Here is a 21431-nt window from a genome sequence, read left to right on the forward strand (position 1 = left end):
ATTTCAAGTGTTAGATTTAGAATATAAACTCAGCTATGGGTCTGATACAAAGTGTTCATTAAATCCTGAGTACATGGTATTTGAAAGAAAAATGGTTTACTATAGTTTATAATATAAGAAAATATCAATTTGTTAAACTTCAAAATAAAGGAGAAGAATCTATGCCCCCCAAAAGGTTTTTATTCACAGTTAGCTTTTGTTTTAAAAGTATTAGACTATACCATCAGCTCATTTTTGTTTAAGAATTGTGGTTCATGAAAATTCTTTGTCTTGTGTCTTGTTTTGTTTTAATTGGAGGATAATCGGTTTATAATGTTGTGTTGGTTTCTGCCATACAATTCACAACATGAATTTAATTCTAGGATAACTCCTCTAGTTGATTAAAATATCTTTTCTCTAATACAAGTATTATCAAAACTCTATCTTGGGGTGCATTTTTTATCAGCTTTTGAATTTTTAAATAATTTAAATTATTTACATGGTTGGTTGAATTAATGTCACGCATGCCACCATACTATAAAAATTCCCATGAAGCACCTGGTCATTCTTGCAGGAATTAGTTAAGAGCAGCATTGAAAATAGAGGTGAAATATCTGGCTCCCCATATTTTTCTATGCTATCTTCATGTTTAATTTTTCTATGCCATCTTCATGTTTAATTTTTCTAAACATAATGTACTTTAGCAAGAGGACTTTTATTTCCCAACTGGTTAGAAATGATCAGAGTTTTCCCAAATCAGTCCTTTCATGATCATATTAACTAATATTTTCAGGAAATGAGCTTATAAAAAATTAACCTGTCCCTAATTCACATTGTTTAATAGTTTCACAAACTATTAAACATTTATTTAAGGCCTACTCTGTGCCTAACACCCTGTTAAGAGCTGGATTTGCAAAAATGGATATGATACGGTCCTTGCCCTTCACGTATTTAGGTTTAGCTCACAGAAAATTGGACTAGAGGAAGAAAACTTAGAAACGATAATTCAAGGTGGTTTCTTTCTGGAACTGACAACTGAGGCATAAAGGTTGAGCCTTACAAACATGGAGGAACTTCTGCTCATCACGGCAACATGGGTAAACTTGGAGGATGTTATGCTGGGTGAAATAAGCCAGTCACCAAAACAAGGACTACCTTATTCCACTTTATGAGATTTCTGAAATGGTCAGACTTGTAGAAGCAGAGAATACAGTAGTGGCTGCCAGGGCTGAGGAGTGGGGGTACTGGGGAGTTGTTATTCACTGAGTATAAAGTTTCAGTTTTGTGAGATGATTACTTACTTTCCAGAGATCCATTATACAGCATGGTGCCTATAGCTAGTGATACAGTAGTGTGCGTTTCAAAACTTGTTAAGAAGGCAGATTTCATATTAAGAGTTTTTACCACATACACACGCATGCCCACACACAAGGGCCACAAGGAAACCCTGCGAGGTGCTGAATATATCAGTTACCTTGGTTGTGGGGATTGGATCACAGGTGTTTGCATCTGTCCAAATTCAACTCATTGTACACATTAAATGCGTGCAAGTCTTTGTATATCAATTATGCTCCCCAGATGGTGTCAGTGGTAAAGAATCCGCCTGCCAGTGCAGGAGATGCAAAAGATGCAGGTTCAATCCTTGGACTGGAGAGTTCCCCTGGAGTGGGAGGTGGCAACCACTCCAGTATCCTTGTCTGGAAAATTCCATAGACAGAGGAGCCTGGCAGGCTACAGTCCATTGGGGCACTAAGAGTCGGACACAACTGAACACCTGAGCACACACACAGCAGATATCTCTACAAAGCTGTTTCTATTAATATTAAAATTGTGGAGATTCGTCCAGTAAGGCAAGTAGAAGGGAAGAGGAGAGTGAGCTGGGTGCAGCTGACAGAGGGAAGTAGCCTTAACAGAAGCACAGGTGCTGAGCCCCAGGGAGCCGGGCAGCTGTGGCCCCAACACTGACAGGTCGGGTCCAGCCTGGGAAGTGTCTTGGCAGATCTGCTGTGAGCGCCACAAGTCCCCGGAAGCCAGGAGGAGTCTGTGGGAGCTCTGAGTGGAGAGTCACAGGCACAGGTTTCTTGATAGGTGACTCCAGTGGGAAAGTGGTTGGATTGTTGAGAGAGTGAGATCCTTTGCAGCTCTCAAAGGACTTACTGTTTAAAAGGCCAGCAGAGTATTTTTTTATCTCTGTCAGTATGTCCCATACAGTCATTTGTATTTTATTACCACTTACATATAACTTCTTAAGGGGATGTTCCCAACCCAGGGATTGAACCCAGGTCTCCCGCATTGCAGGCAGATTCCTTACCAGCTGAGCCACAAGGGAAGCCCAAGAATACTGCAGTGGGTAGCCTATCTCTTCTCTGGGGGATCTTCCTGACCCAGGAAATGAACTGAGGTCTCCCACGTTGCAGGTGGATTCTTTACCAACTGAGCTATCAGGGAAGCCCTTGTGGCTCAGCTGCTAAAGAATCTGCCTGCAATGTGGGAGACCTGGGTTTGATCTCTGTGTTGGGAAGATCCCGTGGAGAAGGGAAGGGCTACCCACTCCAGTATTCTGGCCTGGAGAATTCCACGGACTGTATTCCATGGAGTCGCAAAGAGTCAGACACGACTGAGCGACTTTCACTTTCACATATAGCTTAAGAGATGTCCCCCTTTACCTGTGGGCACTTTTAGATCAAAATGTTTTTCATTTATTCGTCCTTTTTCCACATTATACTGTATGTGGTTTGAGCCCCACTTCACAGCAGGAAGAAAGGTAACATGAGAAAGAAGGGCAGGTTCACAGAGCCAAGAGCCTTCTGACTGAGACTGAGAGATGGCATCTGATTCACCCTGCTGGCTGCCATGAGATTCCTAAAGTGCGTGTTACAGGGTCTTACGACAGTGTGAAACAGAAAAACTAGTAACTCTCTCTCTTATTGAACAATAATCAAATAATATGCAGTGTCCCTCAAATGAGTGAATAGTGTAGTATACAATTTTAGCACATGTGTTTGAGCAATTAGCCTTCAGAAAAGTTAGGGGGAATTCTTTTATTGATTTATTCTGATCAGTGTGAATGTCTGAAAAGAACCAAGGAATAGGAGTTTTCAGGAGCCATGGACCCTTGGATAACAGTATACTTTGCTCAGTTTCTTCAAGAAAATGTCTTTCCCTCCAAGGATTTAAGAGATGTTCCCTAAGTCTTCCCTAAATCAGAGATAGTGTTGTTATTCAGGGGAGTGTCAAAGAAGATTTTAGAAAATTAAAGAAAGAAATCTTGAATGGCCTGAAGCATCTCATATAATTAAAACGTTTTAACCAACCATTCTATTTTTGATTCTTTGTTCTGAGGCCAAATTTGTGTTTTTTCACTTTCTTAAGAAACTTATCTTTTTACAAAAAATAATTTCCCACCACTTTGTGTGTGTGGAAGGACAACCTTTTACAGCATAAGAAAGTACATTTCCTAGGAGAAAAAAATCTAATAAAGGAATATTTACTAAAAGTAGATTTTTTGAACTAATGTTATTAGATTTTCTTTCATCAAAAAAAGATTGTTTCATCAAAGTCATGTGTATTACTCCAAGTTAGCTTTCCATACTTAATAGCAATTTTTTTTTTCTCTTTGAGGAAGCTTTAGTTGGAGTTTACATGCATGTAATCTGCATATAATAAAATTATTCTCAATTGGAATGCTGGTAATTGAGGAGCAAGTGACTCAATCTTAGAGTTGACAACAACCCTTTATGATGAACATACCTTTTATAAAATGTTGGTCCAGTTTCCTGATAGTAAGCAGAGCTGATCTTTCCTATACAAAGGAAAGCTCCCAAATTCCCCCAAGTGACTTCTCTCGTCTTAGTTTGAATGAATATTCTTCATTGGAGGGAAACCAGTATGCCGCGATGTCTTCAGTTGGGGTGTGTGTGTGTGTGTGTGTGTGTGTGTGTGTTAGTTGCTTAGTCGTGTCTGACTCTTTCCAACCCCATAGACTGTAGCCCACCAGGCCCCTCCGTCCATGGGATTCTCCAGGAAAGAACACTGGAGTGGGTTGCCATTTCCTTCTCCACTGATTCAAAGCAGGTTTTCAGAGAGGACGCACGAGACCCTTAAGCATCTGCCTGGGGAAGGAAGAGCAGAAACCGGAGGAAACAGTACTAAAGACAGAGCAAGATGAGTCGGGACAGACAGTCAGAGCACTAGCTCTGTGTTTGGTACTCCATTGCCAGTGCCTTATCCTCGGAACTCTTGTGAGAGCGTAAGCGATGCTCATTTTACAGTGGGGTAAAGGAGGCTCAGAGGCATCCAGTAACCTGACTGGGACGGCTCAAGTGTAAGTGCTGGTTTAGTCACTAAGTCATATCCAACTCTTTTGCGACCCCAGCCTGTAACCCACCTAGCATGTCTGTCCGTGGGATCTCCCAGGCAAAAATACTGGGGTGGGCTGCCATTTCCTTCTCCAGGAGATCTTCCCCAAGTATAAGTAGGTGTTGAAACCCAGGAATGGATCCCTAAACCTCCCTTTATTCTGCTAGATCCCAAGTGTGAAAGACAAGATTCTGCACTGCAGCTGGACTAGGGTCAGCCTTACTTAAGCAAACCCAGAACAGGACTTGATGTTCCCACGTGAAAGCCCAGCACTGCGGTGCCTTGGGATCGAGTAGATGTTCCGGGACATTTCATCGGACGTTTCCAGGTCTCCGCTTCCTTTTCCCTAAACTTGAAATGATAGCACTTTCTTCATCTGCCTCCATGTATGTGAAAGAACTTTTTGGAAATGTAAATCTCTAAGTATACCCTAAATACACTCATATTATTTTGAACTTTTCTGTTCAAAATCCAGTTAACCCAAACTGAAATGTCTGTCAGTGAATTGCTCAAGTGCAAGACTGCACGCTCTGTAAATGAGTATGTAATAGCCTGTCTGGGTGTATAAACCTGCTCCTGAAGACACACACAAGTTACTCCCATCAGGCGATGCTATCAGCACATCGACAGGGATGTCTTCTTCTCCCCTGGTTTATTTTGTGGGACTGACGTCCTCATGGACTTGCTCATCTCTGGTGAGCTGCTGAATTTTATTAGATGTCATGTTCTCTAAGTCCTGGCCATCTTCACTTACTCTCCCCAAAAAAAAAAAAAAACAATTCTTTGTCTTTCAAGCCTTCCAGTCGTCTGAGCGGCATAAAGAATGGAAAATAGTGGCTTTGTGTTAGGATGATGCTTGGAGAGTCTCAGGATGTAAAATGCCTTAGTTTATTTCCAAGTACCCTGGGTTTTTGTTCCTTCAGAAGCAAGAGCAGAGGAGCTGGCAGTGAGGCGGAGCAGAGCATTTAACTAATGAGCCATTAAAAGCCGTACATTTGAGCCCACCCTTCTGACATTTGCCTCACTTCTCATTCATCATCACTGTAAACATGTTTGTTAAAAACTGCAATAATTTGAAAATGTGTTATTATTCCTCTCGGTTGCAGGCAGAGCTCTTGATTTCTTTTCTTTTCTTTTTTTCTGGTATTGTCTTTGTGCATTGTTTCATTGTTGTGGTAAGAGAATTGAGCAGTGGGCTCACATGTGTCACATTTCAGCACAGCGATTTATTTGAAAAGAGAAATTCACGTAATTTGTAACATGGGGCAGCAGCTCCCTCTACTGTTTCCACTGGAAGAGTTCTAGGAAAAGAATGTTGAGCCAATGTCTGCAAACTGTTCAGTGTATGAGGCTTAATTATAAAGCTGCATGATTTTCAAACTTTATTTTCAGGGTTTTGTTACATCTTATGCTTATCCTATATTTTAAATACAAATACCAGTTCATCAGGGCTTCCCAGGTAGTGCTACTGGTAAAGAACCTGCCTGCCAATGCTGGAGACATAAGAGACCTAGGTTCAATCCCTGGGTTAGGAAGATCCCCTGGAGGAGGGCATGGCAACCCACTCCAGTATTCTTGCCTGGAGAATCCCCATGGACAGAGGAGCCTGGCGCACCACAGTTCATAGGGTCGCAAAGAGTTGGATATGGCTGAAGTCACTGAGCACGCATGCACCAGTTCATCAACAGTCATTTTCAATGTCAACTTGATGCCCTCTTGAAGTGAAAGCCCCTAGCTCATGGATCTCTAAAATGCTGACCTATTTTAGCATGCTTATAAAACTCCAGCATGAGTTTTGTGGGAGCTGACTCCAGTGGAATTTATGCTTTTTTACTAAAGCAACTGTATGATTTAAAACATACACAACCATGTTGTTTTTATTTTCATTTTAACTTCAGTGTAGAATTTCTTTCACCTTTAGGATATGAGTCCTAGCTCAGTCCTGAAGGTTAATGGTCACACAGCACTTGTTCAGTCGCTCAGTCGTGTCTGACTCTTTGCTACCATGGACTGCAGCAGTCCAGGCCTCCCTGTCCTTCACTATCTCCCGCAGTTCACCCAAACTCATGTCCATTTAGTTGGTGCTGCCAGCCAACCACCTCATCCTCTGTCGTCCCCTTCTGCTCCTGCCTTCAGTCTTTCCCAGCATCAGGGTCTTTTCCAGTGAGTCAGCTCTTCGCATCATGTGGCCACAGGATTGGAGCTTCAGATTCAGCATCAGTGCTTGTAATGAATATTCAGGATTGATTTCCTTTAGGATTGACTGGTTTGATATCCTTGCAGTCCAAGGAACTCTCAAGAGTATTGCCTAACACCACAGTTTGAAAACATCTATTCTTCGGCACTCAGCCTTCTTTATCGTCCAACTCTCACATCCATGTATGACTACTGGAAAAACCATAGCTTTAACCTTTGTTGATAATGTAATGTCTCTGTTTAATATGCTGTCTAGGTTAGTCATAGCTTTTCTTCCAAGGAGCAAGTGTCTTTTAGTTTCATGACTGCAGTCACCACATCCTGTACAATGTTCAAACCTCTGTCCAAGGCTATTCAGGCACTCTATCAGATCTAATCTTTTGAACATGCTTAAAGGAGTAAATTTAGAGTGCGAAATTGAATTCATTTATCCAACAAATATTTATTGATCATCTACCAATGTGTTAATCACTATTACAAACCTTGAGGACACACTGTTTTGAAAACAAAAATGTAGCAACAAACAAACCCAAGGCCTCTACCTTTTTAGTAACTTACCCTCTAGCACGTGGGTGGGATGGGGGATGATTAAGAGACAATTCCATGGGTAGACAAAACAATGTCAGCTTAATATGCGGTGCTGCGGGAAATAAAAAGGATAATGTGCAAGTGGTTTGGAAGGAAGAGGCGTTGCTCTAGTTAAGGTGGTCCAGGTGGCATCTCTGAGCATCTAGGTGACCTTACTTGAGAAGGAACCAGCCATCTGAGGCCCAGATCAAGAACCTTCCCACTGGGAAGACCTGGATGTGCAGAAGGCCTGAGGTGGCAAAGAGGCTGCCGGCTGCCATAAGCAGAAAGGAGCCGGGAGAAGAACAGCGTCAGAGGGTGCTTTGGAGTTGCATGGCTTGGCCTTATGAGGGGGGCGTTGAGGGGTGGGCAATCAGTTGATAAGGAAGATAATCAACCAGTCACATCTCCCTCTTCTAGGTCTTTGTATGTGGTTTTATCTTAGGGGATTAGATTTTTATTTTGATGTGATGAAATTGTCCCTACTGATAACACAAAAGGCATCATCATTGTAGCACATCATTCCCAGTCTTTGCACAGACAAGAAATAGATTTGTTTGCTGAGAAAACAAGGAAACAGACAAAGCTTTGAGAGTAGCCCACTTCATTTCTGCCCAGCCTAAATCCAGGGGACACCATGTTTTTCCTTCAATATGGAGACTCTCGCCACAGATAAGTCATTCTTCCCTCTTCCCCACACCTAGACCTAAGGCTTCCTACCTGTCCGGCTGCAGGTTCAGTGCGATGAGCACTATAACTATGAAAGTACGTGCTCTGTAAACACCATGAAACCAGTACCTTCCTGCATCTGTGCCCTGTTATTTATCAATCTCCCCACCTTATCTGTCTTCATGTCCAACCTTATTTCCTTACACCGGGGACTCAAGGTGCAAAGTTAATGTTTCAGCCAATAGCAAGGTCCCCTCTGTAAGAAGTCAGTGCCCCAAACATACTTTGGACCGCTGAATGAAGTAGATGACAAAAGTGTCCAATTAAAACATTTCACTTCTTATTAAAACACTCTGTGTGTGACTATGGGCATTTTGAGATCCACCATGTCTCAACAGGAATCCAGTTCATGATCTTAACATTCATCTCCAAACCTTGAACTAACCAGGGTTTTCCATTTTTCAGTTTTCCTTTCAGCAAAGACCCTTAGTCTCTCTGGCCTATTAAACAACTAAAGGCCATGTACTGTAATGATAGTATCTTCAGAGGAAATGAACCTAACCGTTTATCTATGTCATTGGGAATAGTAATTTTATTCTTAATAAAAAATAAGATGACTTCCTCGGATTTAAAAATAAAGACCTATAAAATGAAGACATGGTCATTTAATCATTTTTATTGCCACTTGTCCCCAGCAGGGTCATGGTCCCAGACAAGACAGCTGTTGCCAACATTGCTAAAATTCCGCTGTCACCTTGTACAGCCACAGAATCCATAGACATGCATGTGAGGCAGCTGGGGTCTCAGGTTGAGAATGCGAAAATTAGCATGTGGGTTCTGTACCCTAATTACTTCTCTCTTTTTCTCCCCATGAACAGCAGTAGTGAGACATTATTAGCCATTTCTGACTGCCTGATTTTTTTTTTTTTTTTTTTTTTTACTAATTATAAATACACTTAGGAAGAAAAGGGTTTTATGTTCTTATAGCCACTGACTCCTTTTTTTCATTCCACGTCATGTTGTTGAAACCAACTATTAAGACTTCTGAGTGACATGCATTGTGTATAGCAATGATGGGACAGAATGATTAAAATCCTTGCTGTATGGTTACCAAACTTGTTATTAGTTGGCTCAGTGCATGGATTAAATACTGTTTCTTTGCAGTAGGTAAACAGTACTGCTACAGCTAAGTCACTTCAGTTGTGTCTGACTCTGTGTGACCCCAGAGACGGCAGCCCACCAGGCTCCCCCATCCCTTGGACTCTCCAGGCAAGAACACTGGAGTGGGTTGCCATTTCCTTCTCAAATGCCTGAAAGTGAAAAGTGAAAGGGAAGTCACTCAGTCGTGTCCGACTCTTCGAGACCCCATGGACTGCAGCCTACCAGGCTCCTCCGCCCATGGGATTTTCCAGGCAAGAGTACTGGAGTGGGGTGCCATTGCCTTCTCCGAGGTAAAAAGTAAGGATTTAATAAATCTGATTGGCCTTTGAGAAATATTCAGAAAGGGAGGCTTGTTTCCTAAATATCTTATAATTTGTGTTTGATGATATGGTTTCCAAAAGTATCTCCATATAGTATTTAATTTCACTACTGTATAATTCTATACAGGCAAGAAAAGATTACCTCCATTTTAACAATAAGGAAAGTCTGTACTTTGGGAAGTAAGGGGCTTAGCTAAATCCATTTAGTTGGTTTTCTCTGCACAGCAACTACAACCTGCTAGGAAATTATTTCCATCAAAAGAGAGAAAAAAAGAAGTTACATGAGTAGAGAAGCAGCAAGTTTTCAGCATTCCCCGGGGAACCTGAAACATGGGAAGAAGTTCTGCAGAAAAGAAGACTCGAAGGGCCTTCGTTTATATCTGTAGTTGCATTAAAAAGTAAAAAGGTCTAAAGCAAATATGGCAGATGGTGTGAGGGAACAACATTGGATTGTGGATTCACGGGACTTATCATATTATACTCTGTACATGTTAGCATGCTTGAAATATTCCAGATTTCTTTGACAAAACAGGAAATGTATCCAGTGGGACAGACTGAGGTTAGTACCACTAATTTCCTCTTCAGTGGCCTAGAGTGTCAGCATCTTCTCTTTTGCCCGAAATCCCTTGTAGAATGGGGCCAAGTGTTTCAAAAATGAAATCTTTAAGTATTTTTTTCTAGAACTTCCCTTCATGTATTGTATGTAACCATGCAGATCAATTGAGCCAAGAAATGTCATTTGCAGATTTAGCATTGGTACAACCTACAGATCAGAAAGAAACCGTGATGTCACACATTTGAGCTGAAAGTGGAAGCTACAATCACCCCCAAAATAAAACCTCACTTTGCTTTGTCCAGGATGTCCACAACCATTTGAGTTTGGCACATACCCTTGGTCTCCAGCAGCTCGGTAGTACCCAAGCCAGTGTCATCTGCCTGGCTATGGTTAGGTCTCAGCAGTCTGCCTTGGAAATCACAGTTTGCTATGCATAGGAAGCATTGTCATCCCAGCAACACTTTTTTTAAAAAAAAGTTTTATTTTGTTTCGGAATATAGCTGATTAACAGTATTGTGTTAGTTTCATGTGGACAGCAAAATGATTCAGTTATGCGTATACATGTATCTGTTCTTTTCTTCCTATTCTTTTTCAAATTCTTTTCCCATTTAGGTTTTTGCATAACATTGAGCACAGACTTAGGGAACGAATTTAGGGTTATGGGGAGAAGAGTTGGGGGAGGGATAGTTAGGGAGTTTGGGATTGATGTGCACTAGCTCCAGTACTCTTGCCTAGAAAATCCCATGGACAGAGGAGCCTGGTGGGCTGCAGTCCATGGGGTCACTGAGGGTCGGACACGACTGAGCGACTTCCCTTTCACTTTTCACTTTCAGGCACTGGAGAAGGAAATGTCAACCCACTCCAGTGTTCTTGCCTGGAGAATCCCAGGGATGGGGGAGCCTGGTGGGCTGCCGTCTATGGGGTTGCACAGAGTCAGACACGACTGAAGTGACTTAGCGGCAGCAGCAGCAGCCTTTTTAAAGAGAGTGAATATTACCAGTTATAGCAAATGGAAACCCAAAGCTTTGATAGGTGCAGGCTGTAGAAGCCAAGCCCTCCTTGGAGCTGAGAGGCACACTGAGAGGCTCCTGAGGTCAGAGCAGGGAGTGGTGAAGGCGCCGCTGTCCCCCACGTATGGCTTCTGCTGATGGTGAACGCTGGGGGACGCATCACTGGATACAGATCATTTGTCCCACGACGTCCGTCCTTCCTAGTTCTCCTGCCCCTGTGGCTTTCATCACCTTGTGCGGGGTCAGTGATACTGCTTCTGTGAGGAGGCAAGCCACTCTCCAGACCCCTGCTGCTCCTTAGATTACAGGAAGCTGACAAATAATATTTTTGCTTTTGCAGAACACACTGAAGAGAGATGAGTAAGACACATTTTATGGATGGATAAGCAAAATCACAGCATTAGGGAAGGAATCATTTTTTTTTTTCTAACTATCACGGCATAGAAATCAGCCAACAATTTCCCAACAATGCACTCTATCAGGAATGCAGTGGGCTTTCTACCAGTTAGATGAATTTGTTTCATGGTATCAGGGAAAATAAACTCCTTTAAAAATGATCTTTTTTTTCTCCCTTGGAAAGTAAAGTGTTAAAACCTCCCGCGCTTCCCAGCATAATTAAGAAAATCTGCTTTTACGAAATGGGTTAATTACACCCATTGAATGCATTCACTGTCACAGCCTCATCCTCCCACTTCTGTTCCAGAATGACAAGTAAAACCAGGGACTGTGCAATTTTGGAAAACAATCAGGTCACATATTGAGTATTTTGCTTATTCATACAACCATAAACTGCCTCTGCTTGAGTTCCCTCAATTACACAGCTCAGTGTGCAGGCCAGAAGAGACGAGCCCAGCTCAAGTGAGCACTCCTGGAATACACAGAGGGATGAGTTTGAAAAATGTCCAAAGCGGCAGATGTGAAAAATTCTCATTCAAGATCCAGAAGCTGCCTTTACTGCAATCCCTCACCTGTTAATCCTGCTGCTTCTGAACTTCTGAACCAGGGCTGCTGGCAATAACTTAGACAGACACTTAGGAGCTGTTGATCTTTCTAAGTATAATGCAGGTATATGCTATTTGAGCAGGGGGTGGTGGGGTGGGGTGGGACGGCAGGGATATGGCTGAGACAAGAGAAGATCACTGCTTCTCAACATTCCACAGGTTCACCCAGAATAAGCATTGGCTGCTGGCTTCTAACAAAGCTGCTCTCACCTTCTTGTAGGGGGAGCCCCCAGAAGACGCCCTTGACAAATGCTTGAACCAGTGTGTTGCCGCATCACTTGAATCCTTTCCATTCCCACATGCTGATACACAAATCTCTCTTCCACAGAAACACAATAGCACGATTGTAGTCTTACTTGAAGGGTATTTCATCTTCTTACTAAATGTGACTTCTTTCCCATGACTGTTCTCTACTGCAATTTCATGCTCATAGGAACGGTCAGCCAATCAAAATGGTCCCTAAGTAGTCTTCTCTCTTGATTAGGTAGTCTTTTCCCACCAACTCTGAGCGTTTTCGGGTTTTTCTTCCACCATCTCATACATGCCAAGATTCCACTCTGCGTTTGGTGTCATTCGATGTTTAAGAGTTACTTAAGATGCTGACCAAGATTGCCAGCGTCTTTCCTTTTTCTTCTCAGAAATCTGCCTCTCCTTATCTAAGCTCTCCTCGATTTTAACATTCCTTGTATCTGCCTGTGGTTTCTCTCTCTTATCCCTCCCCGCCTCCCATTCTGCTCACTTTCCTCTCCATCTCTTCTTATCATTCACATCTTTGAAAATGTGCATCTGCACCACGCCCCACAGCTCCCTGTGCTTGGTGCTTGTACAGTCTGTCTCTCATGAACAGATCTGTGATCTCTTAGGCTTGAATGCCCTACTTGATATTTTTAACCAGCTTTAAGGAGATTGTTTTTTTTTTTTTTTCCCTGTCATCCCTCCTCTCACTGTGAGACCAATAGAGGAGTTAAAATATCAAAACCGACCCCCATAGGGTCAGGCCAACCTGGGTCGAAATCTAGCTCTTGTTTATTAGTTGTATGACCTTGGGTAAGCTAGTTAACTTTTTTATTATAAGAAAAATAAGGTTAATCTCTACTTCATTGGGTTGTTGTGAGAGTAAAATGCCATAGCATATATACCCGCCGCACGGTTATTACTTTATGAGGATATCTATTGTTATTTATGACTATTATTGTCATTATCCCATTGTCATTCTCTGCCATCTGCTCATTATTATTTACTTTCTTTCCCAGATTTAATCCAGGACCTCCCAATTCTAAAGCAAAAGTGTTGATGTTTTGCCAGGTTCTTTGATTATAGTTCTCATGTAGATTTTCCTCTGAGTCCCACCTCTGACAGTCCAAGTTTGTATTAAGACTTAACTCCGTTTCTCAGAACCTCATGCCAGAAGGTGAGCCCCAAGGCTGGGGGCTGAGAAGCCGCAGTCTTCAGGATCTGCACCCCTTTCTGTGCCCTCTCCTCCCGTGCACCGTACCCACCGTCCCACTGCCCCACCGTCTCCACCGTCCCACGTCCCCACCACCCCACCACCCCACCGTCCCCACTGTCCCCACCGTCCCACTGTCCCACCACCCCACCGCCCCACCATCTCCACCGTCCCACCGTCCACCGTCCCACTGTCCCACCTTCCCACCGTCCCACCGTCCCCACTGTCCCACTGCCCCACCGCCCACTGTCTCCACCGTCCCCACCGCCCCACCGTCCCACCGTCTCCACCGTCCCACTGTCCACCTTCCCACCGTCCCACCATCCCCACTGTCCCACCATCGCCACCGCCCCACCGCCCCACCGTCTCCACCGTCTCCACCATCCCCAAGTCCCAGCATACCCACTGTCCCCACCATCTCCATGTCTCCACCGTCCCCACCGTCCCACCTCTGCATACCAGCCCTTTACCCCTCCTTTTTTGTCCCATCCAGCTTGCTCTCAGGAAGTACTCCCTGAATGTCCATAAGAACATACTCAACAACAATAGGAGAACAACTCTTAGATTTGGTTCTACCACTTGTTTGTTGTGTGATTTGGGGGTAAAACTTTGGTTTTTCATATCAGATGGAAAATATCCATCTCACTTAGTTTTTATGAGACTCAAATAAGGTGACATGTTTTGCAGTCACATGACCCTACCATCTAAGAAAATGTAAGTGAAAACTTATTTAGACTCATCCTGAGCTGTGTGAATATGAAACATCTCCCAAGAACATTCATATTTGAGTCCATGAAGAAACTCAACACTGAATAAACCAATCTTTCCTTATGGAGTTTTAGGCATAAACCAGAAGTTGGGTGAGACATTTTCAGAATTAAGAGCCCCTTCCCAGGAACCTTAAATATCACCAAATATGTACTATCTGACTCACATTCCCATTTTAATCCTACGAAGGAGAACTTGAGGTCTCTGTGTTAAAATAGAACTATAGTATAAACACTTAATGAATCCCCTCCTTGCTTCAGAAATCATACTTTGCAGTTTGTTGGAGAAAGCGGCATGGGTGTTGGAGTGTTGTTATCTTTTTAGCCACTAAAAATTTGTTGCAGAAACATTCTCAGAAAAATAATCTACTCTAAAATTACCACTGTTTAACTTAATTAAATTCCAAGAGAATGAAAAAACTCATTTAGAGCAAATACTTAGGTAAATAAAAGGATCTGTGTTTAAAAGAAAAAGAAATTGATTTCCCAAAGATTTTCTAAAGAGTATTATTGATTTTTCTCTCAGAGTTAGGAGACAACTTTCCATGTTGTAATTCTGGTCAAAAATCCATCCATGGGCTCTTTTCTGCTTAAGTGGAGCTTGCTGAAACTTTGTTTTCAATAATTTAGCCGTATTCTTACATTAATCTGAATCTGTTGGCCTTGTCTTCTGCGAGTTTGAAAGCAGCAAGACCACCGCTCAGTTTGCTACCATTTCTAATTGAAATGAAAACCAACAAGTGGCTATACCTTCAAAACTTTTCTTTCAAAAGATTCTGTTAAATTCAGCAAATGTGGGTGGGTGGGGGGTACTATGTGTATGATAAGATTAAGAAAATGGAAACTCCTCATCTTCAAGGATTTTTCATTCCAGCTGAAAAGATCGACATGTACTCAAAACACCATAATCAGTGTAAAGGTGCTTCACCAAGTTATATATAAAGTTATAAATGGAAATATATTGATGTATATGAGAAAAACTCACTCTTAACATTAACTTTCCCCAAAATTATTGTATTATTGAAATATTGCCCCATCTTACCATTCCTGCGGATGAGGTTCAGCTTCCTAATCATTTTTTAATATCAGAAAAATAATTACCCATCTCTGCCTTTTCTACTAGCCATTGGAAAATTTAAAATATTTCTTGAAAATTAACCCAAATGAGTTTCAGTAACAAACTTTCTATTATATCTCTCCTTATAGCAAAGTTGCCTTTTGAGCATGTTTTGAAGAAAGTTGATTAGTACAACTTTTTTCATAGTTAGGGTTTTGATATTTCAAAGGTTGTTAGCGAAGTTAGTTGGAAACCCACAAGGCCAGAAAGCAGTTGAGCACAACCTGAAAATATGTGTTTGTGAATCCTGAAAGGAGCTCCTGATGAGAGATCCTGAAGAGCTCTGGTGTGCAGAGATGAGTAGTACCCAGATGGTGTGCGGAGGCCCCGTCAGCAGTTATGGGGAACTGAAGGATGCTTTCAGAGAAGAGGGAGGAAGGAAACAGTTCAGGAGAGGACCGGGGCGGGGGCAGAGTGACTGAAGAGCCACAGAGGCCTCAGTTCAGAGCACTGAGGGTGTGCTGAAGCTAACCCAAAGGCCCAGCCCTGGTGGGCACAGAGGGCTCACAGCAAAGGCCAGGGAGGGGAAAAAAGGCAAAAGTGGATTCTTCAAGTTCCGCGTGCTGCATTAACTGCTGAAAAGCGAAAGTGCAGCCAAGACCAGGACTGAAGAAGCCTTAACAGAGAACCCTTCCATGCTTCAAACACAGGGAATCTATAGCCCAGACTGAATTCTGAGGAAGTGAGAAGGCCAACAGTTCACCATTTTCCACACTAGCATCCCGTGATGCTGGTGGCCGACATCATGTTATTTCTGTCTTCCACCTCTAGCAAGGTGTTACCAAAAAAAAAAAAAATGCTTTAAACTACCACTAACAGTTTATGTTCCCAAGTTGAATGCAGCTTTCATTCACTTCTTCACGCCAGGTCCAATTCTTCACAGCACGAAACAGCATCTGGGTCTCTCCCCACATGAGGCTGATAAACAGCTCAGATAAGTAACACGTGAGCACAGTTGGGTTCTGAACAGGTGTGTCTCGCTGGAGTTCATGAGTGTTTTAAAACTGCTGTGTGGTTGTGTACTTATCACATTAGCCCACATATCCTGTGTATCCCAATTCAACACAAATAGAGTGAAGCAGAGTGGCACAGGAGACAGATATTATGTAGCCATGATGTCCATACAGCTGTGCTGTGGGTCATTGTCAGGGACAGGATATCGGGACACGTTTCTTCTGCATAAACCTTCAGCTGGTCTTCCTAGTAGAACCCCTGAGAATGTTAACCAAGGCTGACATGCCCTCCGTGGCTGGCCCCTCTTCTCCTGGGCCTGAGTCATCTAAGCATGTCTCCTTGCCATGCGTGTGTGCTGTTGCTTCAGTCGTGTCTGACTCTTTGAGACTCTGTGGACTGTAGCCCGCCAGGCTCCTCTGTCCGTGGGATTGTCCGGGCAAGAATACTGGAGTGGGTTGCCATGCCCTCCTGCAGGGGATCTTCCTCAGAGAAAGCCACCTCTTGAGCACCCAGGAGCATCTACTGACGCCATGTGATGCCTGAGGATTAGTCACTTATACACGTCTTTCATGTCTTCCTCCTCATGCTTTGTTGATGATCTACAGGGCTGACAGCTCTTAATAAACTTGGAAACAAATGAGTCTGGATCTCCTCTAGCCATGCTTTGTATCAGCACGGAAAACAAAAAAATAGCACATCTCTAGGGGATGTGGCTATAGGGCAACCACTGATTCCAAGACCCCGGGGTCTGTATTGTTTTTCTGACACTAATCAGAGAACTGCCTTTGGCGTTTACATGCACCCTGTTTCTCTGTGGTCACTATCCCCGACCTGATGGAGATTGATCAGCGCCTGGAGGCACCACAGCCCTGGCTGTAGTCCGGCAGGATGGAGGCCCCAGTCCCGGCTCTTCTGCCAGTCACCAGAGGGTTTTTCTGCCCCCTGGGAGAGTTTGTGAGAAGTGCTGCCTGCAGGCTAGACTGTTTGCTGTAAATCTCTGTTACATTATGTTTGGAATTTGTGGTACCCAATGTATCCCAGGGACTGAAAGAACAAGAAAGAAAAAAATCATCGTAAGTGCTCATCAGCAGATGAAGCCCCAGAGACTAAAATTTCTGGTTGGCCTCATTTGGAAGACAACTCTATGAGTCTGACATTTTATGGCAAGAACAGGACATGAGAGAGTGTTCAGTTCAGTTCAGTTCAGTCGCTCAGTCGTGTCCGACTCTTTGCGACCCCATGTGTGGAAGTAACTTTTATAAGTTTATCAATCTTGCGGGTATCTGAATAATGTTGTTCAGACTTTTCTGTTGACCAGTGACCCTGTTCAGCCGGCTCTGCTCTTGCTATTGTTTTTAGAGGGAAGAGTGGCCCTGGGCTCCCCTGCCTCGCCCTGGGAGGTGTGCTCACCCACAGGCTTCTGAGTGAAGAATGTGTTCTATATTCATGGAAAACAGGTGCATGTCGCAGACAGATAACCAGTCTGTGAAAGACCAGACCCAGTTCTCACCCAACTTTTTAAAAGATTAGCCCCATCCCATTATTTTTTCTGTCCTCATCCACCATGCCACCTGTCTGTGCTGGGCAGGCCCTACCATGCTGCTCCCTGCAAGACCCTTCCAGAGGCCCTCTGCGTGTGCCCTCTGACCACCTTCTCGGTCAAGCTCTGCAAAGGAAGATAAGATGCATTTTGAGTATAGTTGTGATAGGGAGGTATCTGGGGGCTAGCCAGGCAAAATCTCCCTCTCACGACTGGAGAGAATATATGAAGATAGATTCGGGCTGTAGAGAGAGGCCTGGCTCAGCCCTCCAGCAGCACTGCCTCCAGAGAAAGTGTGTCAGGCACACTGCTGGCTCATATGAAGTGCTAAGTCCAGTTTTGCTTATCTTATTTTCAATTTCAGTATTGTAAGTAAAACAGGAAAGAGCGATCAGACACTCTGTATCCTTCAGGTCATGGTCAGCATGACAAAAACATTACCCCCAAAGTTATTTTAGGCTGAGAATCTGCTTTACATTAAAAGAGTAGAGTAAATAAGAAGTGAGTTTGGACCCAGGCTGCCTCCGTTTAGTATCAGCCCTACCGATTACCAGTTGTGTGACCTTGGGCCAGCTAACCATTCCAAATGCTCATTTTCTGTACCTTTGAATTGAAAATAATGAGGGTAGGTACCTTGTGGTGTCATTGTAGAGATTAAATGAGTTAGTCTATTTAAAACCCTTGGTGTAATGCCTGGCACACAACACATACTATATAAATGTCTGCTATTATTATTTGATTGATTCTTATGCTCTAGTTGAGAGATGTTATTAATTGCTCTGCTATATTCGGCACCTTAATTGTTCAGCCTTTCACTTTTAGTTAAGATGAATGTGTCTGAAGCTAAATTTACCCACCACATCACTATTCTTTGACCTAATTGGGCTTATGATCAACACCCATTCACCATTCACCAAATGCCTACCATACATATACTCCTAAGCTACCTGTTGTGGCTACTACTAGATATATATATCTAAGATTTCTGCTTGCCCCATTAAAAATGGTTGCAGAAGGATCAATGGACTCTCCTGTCTGCTGAGTTTCAAGAATGAGTCCCTAACCCACACCTTCTTGGCCTGGACACTTTGTGAAATAACTCCAACTCAGTGATTGCCTTCCTCCTCACTTCAACGACCTGGCCTAGAATACATCACGCAAAGCTGGCTGATGGGAAGAGAATCTGAAAAATATATAATGCCTTGAGAATTCTTTTCTGACATTAGCTCTGTTTTGATTCCAGCAAGGTAACAGCATCATTTGTCTTTCCAACCACAGTAAGCTCCATTCCTCACAAGGCCTATTATTTTCTCACGAGTTATACCACCCTGATTCCATCATCCATCATTACATCTTCCTGTCCTCAACGTTTAATGACACAAAGCAAAGGCTTCATGTTAGAAGAGATGTCACAGGCTGTTCATAAGAAATACCTGTCATAAATGTTGACCAATGTTAATCATTTTCAATATACTTAAGGTGTTACCCATATCAGTGAGTGCCGACAGCAAATGTTTCTTAAAGTATTTCTTTTTTTTTAAGTTGTAGTTGATATACAATGTTGGGTTAGTTTCTGGTGTACAGCAAAGTGACTCATTTTTATAATTTTCATATTATTTTCCATTATGGTTTATCACAGGATATATTGAATATAGTTCCCTGTGCTGTACAGTAAGGCCTGTTATTTATCTATTCTGTATGTAATAGTTGACATCTTCTAATCCCAAACTCAGACTCTGATGCTGGGAGGGATTGAGGGCAGGAGGAGAAGGGGACGGCAGAGGATGAGATGGCTGGATGGCATCACTGACTCGATGGACGTGAGTCTGAGTGAACTCAGGGAGGCCTGGCGTGCTGCGATTCATGGGGTCTCAGAGAGTCGGACACAACTGAGTGACTGAACTGAACTGAATCCCAAACTCCCAATCCATCCCTCTCCCCATTTGCCAACCACAAGTCTGTTCTCTGTGAGTCTGTTTCTATTTTGTGGATAAGTCTATTTGTGTCATTGTTGAGAGTCCACATTTAAGGGATAGCATATGATATTTGTCCTTCTCTGACTTTACTCAGTATGACACTCTCTAGGTCCATCCATGTAGCTGCAAATGGCATTATTCCACTCCTTTCGATGGCTGAGTGATATTCTACTGTACATGTACCACATCCTTTTTATCCATTCACCCGTCAGTGGACACTTGGGTTGCCATTCCCTTCTCCAGAAGATCTTCCTGACCCAGGGATCAAACCTGGGTCTCCCACATTGCAGGCAGATTCTTTACCATTTGAGCCACCAGGGAAGCCCAGTGGACACTTAGGTTGCTTCCGTGCCTTGGCTATTATAAAAAATGCTGCTGTGAACATTGGGCGCCACGGATCTTTTTGAATTATATTTTTCTCCGGAAGTATGCCCAGGAGTGGGATTGCTGGATCACGAGGCAACTCTATTTTTAGTTCTTTAAGGAACCTCCATCGGAGAAGGCAATGGCACCCCACTCCAGTACTCTTGCCTGGAAAATCCCATGGGCGGAGGAGCCTGGTAGGCTGCAGTCCATGGGGTCGCTAAGAGTCGGACACCACTGAGCGACTTCACTTTCACTTTTCACTTTCCTGCATTGGAGAAGGAAATGGCAACCCACTCCAGTGTTCTTGCCTGGAGAATCCCAGGGATGGGGGAGCCTGGTGGCTGCCGTCTATGGGGTCACACAGAGTCGGACATGACTGAAGTGACTTAGCAGCAGCAGCAAGGAACCTCCATATTGTTCTCAATAATGCTTGCCTCTTAAAATGTTTCTTCGCTTTTCAAAGCTTGTTCCCTTTTTAAAATAATAATCTTTGTATAATAGTGACTTTGGTTTGCTCAGTCACAGTTTTTTGGCGTGTTACCTTGTGAGAACTTTGCTTCTCTAACATTTTCTCTCCTCCTAGAAGCTTTTGAAGTGTAGATGAAATTGCAGTCTCTTTTCTTAGATAGCTGAATATATCTTAGCCTGAACTACTTGAATTAAAATCATGCTAATCTTTGCATTTTCGTATACCCCTCTCCCCAAAATGCAATCCTTGAAAAACTCAGAAAGTTTTAGGGAGAGACAGGTTTCTTTACTTCCTTTTTATCTTCCTGCAGCTCACTATAATGCTTTGTGAATATCCCCATATCAACTGAAAACCACTTAAATGTCTCAAACCTGACATTACACAGCAAATATCTTTTTGTGGCCTGAAGGCTTATGGGCAGCCCATTTTTATCCAAGAAGAGTAAAGCAAAAGGAAAAAGGAAAACTGCTTTTCCTTTATCTTTTAAGTTAATAACACATGGACGGCACACATTTATTTCTGTAACACGTTGATCAAAGGCTTCTAAGAAGTGTCAACAATAAACTGGAGCCCTTGAGCTCTTCCCTTGAGGAGTTTCATGGGTACAATTCCTTTCAATAAAGAATATGCTGATGGCTGACTGTCTAGTAATATGTTACATGTTCCCAGTTAGGACCTTTCTTTGGATTCATGTAGGATTCAACTTGGAAATATATTTGGGAACCTGATAAGTTAATGTCCATGTAATTCTCTATTAATTAGAATACTTAACTTAAACAGACTCTTCCTTTTTCTTACCTGTAAGATTTCAAGAATTCTTAGGCATGTTATTTAAATATACATTGTTTTGATAAATGTTTACATATGCCTTTGATTTATTTCTAATACAGGGACCCCCTGGAGTACAAGGAATGCAACAGACTCTCGATGGATTTTATCACAAGGTATGGTTTCTTTCACTCACATCTTGTATACAG

At 42.8% G+C, this 21431-nt stretch overlaps 1 protein-coding gene across 1 annotated transcript in view; it reads left to right on the plus strand.

Moving 5' to 3' along the window:
• COL19A1 (collagen type XIX alpha 1 chain) overlaps positions 1-21431 on the plus strand; it is a 437433-nt gene that overhangs the window by 303694 nt on the left and 112308 nt on the right. Inside the window, exon 16 of the mRNA XM_061427130.1 lies at positions 21345-21398. Within this exon, the coding sequence (XP_061283114.1) occupies positions 21345-21398 (54 nt within the window). The remainder of the gene's footprint in view (positions 1-21344; positions 21399-21431) is intronic.

Source organism: Bos javanicus, chromosome 9 (genome assembly GCF_032452875.1).
Source record: "Bos javanicus breed banteng chromosome 9, ARS-OSU_banteng_1.0, whole genome shotgun sequence".
Taxonomy (NCBI): domain Eukaryota; kingdom Metazoa; phylum Chordata; class Mammalia; order Artiodactyla; family Bovidae; genus Bos; species Bos javanicus.